The sequence below is a fragment of the Apium graveolens genome, chromosome 1, assembly GCF_009905375.1.
Source record: "Apium graveolens cultivar Ventura chromosome 1, ASM990537v1, whole genome shotgun sequence".
NCBI classification, from domain to species: domain Eukaryota; kingdom Viridiplantae; phylum Streptophyta; class Magnoliopsida; order Apiales; family Apiaceae; genus Apium; species Apium graveolens.
Genome location: NC_133647.1, coordinates 107,350,074 through 107,359,191, shown reverse-complemented (window position 1 = coordinate 107,359,191; position 9,118 = coordinate 107,350,074). Strand labels below are relative to the sequence as shown.

General features: G+C 32.3%; 1 protein-coding gene across 1 annotated transcript; it reads left to right on the top strand.

Annotated features, from left to right (window-relative positions):
- The first annotated feature begins 2,639 nt into the window (after positions 1–2,639).
- On the top strand, positions 2,640–6,807 carry LOC141665612 (endoglucanase 25). Its single transcript, XM_074471603.1, has 6 exons — positions 2,640–3,326; positions 3,966–4,279; positions 4,453–4,917; positions 5,592–5,727; positions 5,809–5,981; positions 6,122–6,807. Exons 1-6 carry the CDS (start codon positions 2,951–2,953, stop codon positions 6,518–6,520), a joined length of 1,863 nt encoding a protein of 620 aa, XP_074327704.1. The 5' UTR covers positions 2,640–2,950; the 3' UTR covers positions 6,521–6,807.
- Positions 6,808–9,118: the final 2,311 nt, after the last annotated feature.

Here is a 9,118-nt window from a genome sequence, read left to right as displayed (position 1 = left end):
TATATGCAAACTATACACTCAGTATTCCGAAATATAGCTAAATACCCGTGCCTCGCACGGGTTATTATGCTAGTTACCCTTCAAAATTGTAACGACGTCATATTGCTTTAACCTTCAATGAAATACATTCAGACTGCAAAAAATAATTTAGTTCAACCAAGTAATTGGTAACTTTTATAGTTGAGTTATTTTCGTGTAAAAAAAATTAAAGTTTAGGCCATCGTAGTGTAATTAAGTCTAAATTATAATAAATGATTAAATTGAAATTAATCGAAAAAATTAAGTTTTTTTTATTTTTTTTAATAAATTAAAGTTTGGTCGAAGAAAAAGAATGTCGTTATGTTAAGTAGTTGGGTGATATGATATTGGGTAAAGTAATTTCAAGATCCGGATTCAATTCCATCAAACAACAATTTTTTTAATAAATACTAGTTTATAGCTCGTGCTTTGCACATGGGGATCTCAAAAATTATTTACTAAAATAAATAAATAAAATTATAATTAAAATTGAATAATATGATTATGAAAGATTAAGTTATCTATATAATAAGTGTATTGAATCTACATATTATGATAAATTTATTTAAGAACAACTTTCATTACATATGTTATTTTTATGTTATATATTTTAGGAGATTATTTCTATAAATGGATCTGTTAAAATTTAAAGTTTACTTCAAATTTGTATTAAAAACTTACTATAAGTAACACAATTCATATTTAAAATTGTATTGTCAAGTTTCCATAATTAAAATGGGTCATAATAAGTACATGGATCTTTTATAAAACTAATATGGATACCAAACCTAAAAATTGATAGTCCATCCAGTCAAATTAAAGTTAAAAATTTTACCGGAACCAAAATATGGATACCAAATCTTAGGAGAGGCTTATCCAACAATTTATAATATATAGATTTTATATAGGGGTAAATCTGTCATTTAACGAGATTAAAATGTTGACTAATTTTAAAGACACGTTAGACCTATTATATATATAAATGATATATTACGTACTCCCTCCGTCTCAAAATGATGTTTTCATTTTGACTTTTTGTACTGTTCATGGTAAGCGATTGACTACTAATTTATGTCTAATCTATAATATCAAACATAATTATAAGTGATTTTGTTGGATTCGTATTTATGAGTACTTTAATACAATGAATTTTTTATATTTAATATTAATACGAAATTAAAGATATTAACAATCAAAAGTGTGCATTGACAAACGTGTCCAATATAAATAGGAAAAGTTTTTAGGGAGGGAGTATTATTTTATTTTATATAAAACAATAAACCTGACAAAATTCTGGTTTGGTGGTGGACCCTTCGAGTAAAGTCCAGAAGCTGGGATGGAATGTTATTTGAATTATGTCATTAATGTAAAATAACCTAAATTGACAAAAATTATCTCATCCTTCCGCGTTTGCTTGCTTACGTTGGGGGAGAAGAAATGTTGTTTTGGCAATGAATGCAGTGTGAACTCAGCAAAGTTAAAAGCATTATCTTTGCCTAAAACCAAATGAAAAGTACCTTCCCACCCAATTGTTATCATTTATTATAGTATAGGGTGTCAGTCACGTATTTTAAAATGAATATAAAATATAGTTCTATAACTTTTTTTTAAAATTTTCTTTTTCTGAACTAAAATAGAATGTTTAAATTTTTATTTAAAAAAGAATTTTTTTTAAAAAAGTTATCGAACTATACTTTTTATTCATCTTAAAATGCGTGTCGGACACTCTCTTAGAAACGATAACAATTGGGAGGGACGGAGGGAGTATAATACAAAGAAAAACAATTTCTAATGTCTTAAATACTTACTTATTTAATTAAATAAAATTTTGCTTTGGGATCTTAAATTTGGAATAAATAATATTCATTTTTAGATCTTAAAATAAATATGAAAAGAAATCGAAGAAATAACAACATGCAACCAAACCCCTTATACAAACACTTACCTAAGTTTAAAATTTATGGAGGTTATATAATTTTAGGCAAACCCTCTGAGGGCCTAGCTGTGCGACTTTCTCACCAGAACATGACCTTAAAATATGTATAACCACATTTTTTTAGATGAAATTTTATATTATATATTTTATTTGTAAAAAAATAATAATATTATGTTCAATTAAAAGATGTACAAATAGAAGATAAGTTATAATAAATTATTAGTAAATGTCAAATCATTATAAATTATTATCTTTAGCTAAAGTAAAAATATTATTTAATTTTAATAATTTAAGTAATTATTAAATTTTAGAAAAAAAAATTGCTAAGTAAATTATTAAATAAGATTATTAATTATTTTGATAACTAGTTTAGACTACTACTAGTCTTAAATATAAAATACTATAAATATTAGTTTTCTTTTTTGACAACTTGTACAATATATTACTTTTTAATAATTCAATTTTTAGGTTATCAATTTATTTATTTAATATTTACATATTCAATTAAAAAAGTTATTTAAAACTTTATTTATCTATTTTCAAATTATACCATGTAGATGGAAATAGAAACTATCTAGCACATAGAGAGAGAGTAAAAGATTTGAGCTGGGGCTAGTACTAGACAGACTGTCAGTTTCTCTTTTAGTACTTGTCAGTGTCCATAACTACATTAATAAATTACTTCTCCAACACAAATTCAAGAAATTTGTACCCTTTTTTTGCTCACCAAAATAATACTACTATAAGTCTATAACACCCAAATTTTACTCATACTTTCCTTTCATCAAGCTCACTGCACTGCACCCCATAATACACACACACTTTTGGCAAGTATTTAAACAAATTAATCAACTTTCTTGAAATTTACGTTTGTGGGTCATCTTAAATCTCGAAAAGACAAAACCCCATCAATTTATTTCACTAATCTTGAGAAATTTCTTGATGGGTTTTGAATTAGGGTTGTAAAGTTTCAATCTTTAAGCATTTTTGATCAAGATGAGTATATATGGTAGAGATCCATGGGGTGGTCCATTAGAAATAGCAGCAGATTCAGCAACAGATGATGATCGGAGCAGGAACTTACAAGATTTCGACAGGGCTGCAATTTCTAGACCACTTGATGAGACTCAACAGAGCTGGCTTTTAGGCCCCGGTGAACAAAAAAAGAAGAGATATGTTGATCTTGGTTGTGTTATTGTCAGTAGAAAACTCTTTGTTTGGACTGTTGGAACTCTTTTGGTTGCTGGCCTTATTGCTGGTTTTATTACTCTTATTGTCAAGACCGTGCCACGTCATCATCCTCATCCTCCTCCTCCTGATAATTATACTCTTGCTTTGAGGAAGGCACTCATGTTCTTCAATGCTCAGCGTTGTAAGTTTCGTAAATTTTTCGACATGTTTGTGTTTTGTTTGGTTTGTTGGGTTGTTTTGTGCTATTGAATTTTATGATTGTTGTGGATTAATTTTGGATGAGAATGGAATTGACAGATTGTGTATGTTATAGACTTTATGTTATGTTCTTTGGGGAAATGTTTTTAAGCTTTTGTAGAAGTAGATTTGGTGCTTTGTTTCAAATTTGCTGCAATACGGAAAACGTGACATTGAAGGTTAAAGGGAACAAAATTTAGTTAGCAAATTTATTTGGATCATGTTGGCATTAATCGAATTGATGAATTTTAGTTAACGCCCTTTTACTAAAATGAATATTAGATATTTAGCTTGAGTGAATATATGTACAATTGGGAAGATTATGGATAGTTCTATGAAGATTAATAATGAGTCGATAGTTGCATATCTCTTTAATTTGCAGTACAAAAACAGAATTAAACATGAATTGATGTTTTAATTTGTAAAGGTTACTCTTTGTTATGTGCTTTGACATTTTGGTTAATACCTGGCGGCTGGCACTCTCTGGTTTCTGAAGTACTTGTTAGAAATAATTGGGATAGTTTCAAAAAAGAGCTGTTCCTTTGTATTTTCTTGGTTGATCTAAATGTGAATGTTTGCACAGCTGGGAAACTCCCGAGGCACAATAATGTTTCATGGAGGGGGAACTCTGGTATGAATGATGGCAAGTCAGATCCGACGTGGACTCTTACCAAAGATTTAGTGGGTGGTTTTTATGATGCCGGGGATGCAATAAAGTTCAACTTCCCTGCTTCCTTTGCTATGACATTGTTGAGCTGGAGTGTGATTGAATATAGTGGCAAGTATGAAGCTGCAGGAGAGCTTAATCACGTTAAAGAGATCATTAAGTGGGGTACTGACTACTTTCTCAAAAGTTTTAATTCTTCTGCTGACAGTATAGACCGTTTAGCGACACAGGTAAATACACTTCATTTATAGGTTTATTCTTTTACCACCTTATGAATAATTGATGTTTACGGTTTATTTTTATGCTTGAAGTAACCATGGATGTAGATGTTATAGAAATCGCGTACTTCACATACAGTTATTTACCAGGTTCTAATAAAACCAGTTCTTTCTTTATCGGACAGGTAGGATCGGGTCGAACCTCAGCTGGAAGTACAACTCCTAATGATCATTACTGTTGGATGCGTCCCGAGGATATTGATTACCCTCGACCAGTAACTAACTGTGATAAATGCTCAGACCTTGCTGCCGAGATGGCAGCTGCTTTGGCTTCTGCATCAATTGTTTTCAAAGACAATAAGGCTTATTCAGAGAAGCTTGTGCACGGTGCTAAAACTCTTTTTCAGTTTTCTAGGGATAAGGATAAGCGTGGCAGGTATAGTTCTGGGAATGAGGCAGAATTTATGTATAATTCCACGAGTTACTGGGATGAGTTTGTTTGGGGTGGAGCTTGGTTGTATTATGCTACGGGAAATAGCTCTTATCTCTCACTTTCGACTAATATCGAGATGGCCAGACATGCTGGTGCTTTTTGGGGAGGTCCGGATTATGGTGTATTTAGCTGGGACAACAAGCTTGCTGGAGCTCAAGTAAGTTAGGTGTGCATGATGTTTTGCAATTTATTAGTGTATAATCACCTTCTATTGCGCTTGTTTTTCACAAGTCTGTGCATGTAAATCGGCCGCACATTATTCTGCTTTGTCAAGCCATGATGCTCTCTTAGACGGGTGATGAAATTAATACTTTCTTTGCATTATCTTGACCTGAGTTGTATTGTGTTTTCAAATTTTAAAAGACTTTACTGTTTACTTCAAACGATAGAGTTTTTTAAGCCAAAAATTGAGCTGCATTTTGGAATAGTCAATAATTAAGCCGTGTCAAACTGTTTTGTGTAAAAAACTTTCTGTGCGTGAAGTAGATGGGTTAGTTAATATATACACGGTATTTTTTAGATCTAATCTCTCTCTTGTTGTCTCCTATTATAAAATCATAACTGCGTAGGTCGTATACAACATTATAAAAGAACAATATCAAGATTTTAAAAAAATTATATTACAACATGCCGTGGTGAACAAATATTTTGATCTTGAACATAATTGTTCAATTTTTGCACTGCCTTTATGAATTTCTAACTGTAAATGGTATGTTTATGGAAAAAATTGAGAATGAAGCTTAGAGTTAGACTAGTCTTGGTTGATTGACTGAAGCATAAGGGTAGACTAGTCTTAGTTGATATCTGATATTGACATCTCACTAATCTTAGGTGCTTTTAACACGCTTGAGATTATTCTTAAGTCCTGGTTATCCATATGAAGAAGGTTTAAAGACGTATCACAATCAGACCAGCATATTCATGTGCTCTTTCCTTCCATACTTCACAAGCTTTAACAGAACTAGAGGTACATCATATTGCTTTATCTTTTTTTGTACGTGATAGCTTGGAAATGGCCTTTGTAACTTTTCTCGGTACCTCGTTGCAGGAGGGTTGATCCAGTTAAATCATGGCAGACCTCAGCCTCTTCAGTATGTAGCTAATGCTGCCTTCTTGGCAGCATTGTATAGTGACTATCTTGATGCTGCAGATACACCTGGTTGGTATTGTGGACCTAATTTCTACTCAACTGATGTCATGCGTACCTTTGCCGAGACCCAGGCAAGTGATTTCTTAACTAACTTACTGTTTACTAGATTATTGTTGAAGTAGATTGACTTTTCTCAGATCTAGACAACATCATTTCAGAATGTGTTTGAGAATATTGGCAATAACAGGATTTTCTTTCTGCATTTTGGTAGATTGACTATATCCTAGGGAAAAACCCGAGACAGATGAGTTACCTTGTCGGGTATGGTAATCACTATCCGAAACATGTCCACCATAGAGGTGCATCCATTCCCAAGAACAAGGTCAAGTATAACTGTAAAGGAGGTTGGAAATGGAGGGATTCAAAGAAGCCTAATCCTAATACCATTGTAGGGGCTATGGTAGCCGGCCCCGACAGGCATGACGGATTCCATGACGTGCGCAGTAATTATAATTACACTGAGCCATCACTTGCAGGAAATGCTGGTTTAGTCGCTGCTCTGGTTGCTCTTTCAGGCGATCAGAAAAAAATAGACAAGAACACCATTTTTTCTGCAGTTCCGCCGATGTTTCCCATTCCACCACCACCACCGGCTCCTTGGAAACCATGAGATCCTAGAACTGGTCAACATGGTTAAGCCATAAAACCAGTGTTAATCGTCGTTTCTATGTGTTATGTGACTTGTGTTGGATAATTTTGTTGCTGGTAGTGAACATAGTAAAGGTTAGTGTAATTACGAGGAGGAGAGAGAGGATAACGACAATGTAGAGAGATGAGTTTAGGAGGCTTATTAGAGCATGATGCATTGGATCGGCTATCCAGTACTTTCCTTTGTAATATCTAATGTATATTGTAAGGTATGAAACGGAGCAAGCACTAATGGCTATCATTCTGATATGCTTGAACTTTGTTATGGTAGCGATAGTAAAACTATGTGTAGCACTCTAGACTCCCAGTTGGGCACTATTGACTGAATGTTTAGGCAGAGAATGTTGGAGCGGAAAATGATCATATAACTTCTTATATTAGAGGCTTTTGTGTGAGAAAGATGTCTAAACTATTTGAACAATCAGTCATCATTAAACAGGAAAATAATTCTTGCTCAGTTGTTTTCTTTACTTATGTGAGAATATCCATTCTTTATCAGGATAGTACTATATAATTATAATTTCTTGGAGCGATATATATGGAGTAATGTCAGGGAATATGAAAGAGGCAAGTACATTATCGTTTAAACAAGTGTATCATATGCCAAGAAGTAGTTTACTAGAGGAATAATAAACTGTTTAAAGCGTGAAAACAAATATGGCCGAAAAAGGTAACTTTTATGATATAAACAAGTACTCGATAGCTATTCACTTGCTCTAATGTACTTGCTACTCTTCCCACCATTTGGAGAAGCAATATCATTGTACATGGATGCAACACTTATAACATTGCTGTTTATCCTTGCCGAAGATTAAAACCAGTTGATCTTTAACATATGCTTACCTCCGTCCTAAAAAAACGATCCTACAACTCTTTTACGCATTTCAATACTCTCGGAACAAAAAGAAAATTATTAAAATATTACTTGTAAGTGTTGGGTATAATTCTAAATAGAATTAACAAGGACAATTATATATAACAAATTAACAAGAAGATGAAAATTCAACCAAGTAACGAAACAAACACGAAGGCACAAACAATATGTAATTAGTGACCGAATTGACAAGAAATTAGAGAAAATCACTTCGCTCTATAAAGTTTTATCAGAATTAGAGAATCAGCTGAGTCGCCAGGCCCTCGAGAAGACTTGACTGTTCTTGAAGCCCTCGAGAAGACTTGACTGTTCTTGAAGAGATTATTGCTCCACTTACGCTGTGATGGATTGCCGCAATATCACTTCCCGGATAAAACAGCTCAGAGCGATCCGTTCACAGATACGAGAAGGCTTAACAACGACCAGCACCTCAACTCATCAAGAAAATCAATGAATATATGTATGTATATGTGGGAGAAGCCAGAGAGATGATGTTATAGGGTTTCTATCTATTTTCCCCAATTTTTCTCTCTCTCAGATTTTCACACATTTCAACTTTTGCTCTTCTCTACAAAAGTAACGTATGTAATATGATCTAGGCCTTTTTTCAAGAGAGAACTTTCTTATATAGAGAATCGTAGAGAACCCTTGATTATATTATAGAATTTCATCAAATTTGTTGCTAATGTAGAATAATAATTATATTTAAATATAATAAAATGTTTAACAATTGAAATTTGAAAAAAAAATTGATTCTAAGTGTGAAATAATTTTGGATAAATGTGAGTTTACTTTGATTCTACTACAGAACCATTTTAAACTATTTCATCAAATTTCAATAATTTTTTAAATAAAGAAATTGTGCAACTTCGTTTTTAATTTGGTATTTAAAATTTGTAACTATATATGATAAAAAATGAAATAAGTTATGTATTTATATTTTTTTAAATAATAGTACTCTACGGACCTCTATCTGAGAGAGTCACCACCCATCTGATCTATTATATATTGTATAAGAGTCTAATTATTATTATTATTAAAATAATAATAATCCTCCACTCAAATATTAATATATAATATACTTATTTATACAAAACGTGTTTATATAGTTTTAGCAATGGGTCTCTGAGCATAAGCCTCAGGCCCTAAACACACCAAAACTTTTCAGCACCTCAGGACTCGAAAATCTAGCCTCATGCCCTCAACATTCCAGAAACCTTTTTTAGCAAACCGCCGGGTCGTGAGCTTCCAACCTTAGGCCCCGAACATTGCAGAAATTTATTTCAGCACATCATCAGACTCTGAACCTCTAGTCTCAGGTCCTAAACATTGTATAAATTTCACAACATGCTTCTCAGCTAAAACCGAAACAACTCTTATACAAATAAGCATTTTTGCTTTTATTTCTACATGAATTTCACTAAGAAAATGTCTTAAATCCAAATATGAAAGTTTATGTACTTATAGTAAGGAACAACCTCCACTTGTTATTAACCGGAAATTACATCAAGAAGATATATTACATGTGTCCTCAAATTTCCATTTTTTTTTGCTAAATATCAAATTTCCATTTTTTTTTCCTAAATTAAATTTCCATTTTTTAACGGTAAGTACTTATTTTGTGCATGAAAATGCGTACTAAAAGAAGTGAATCGAAGGAAATGGACAAAATATGTTAAGCAGCTG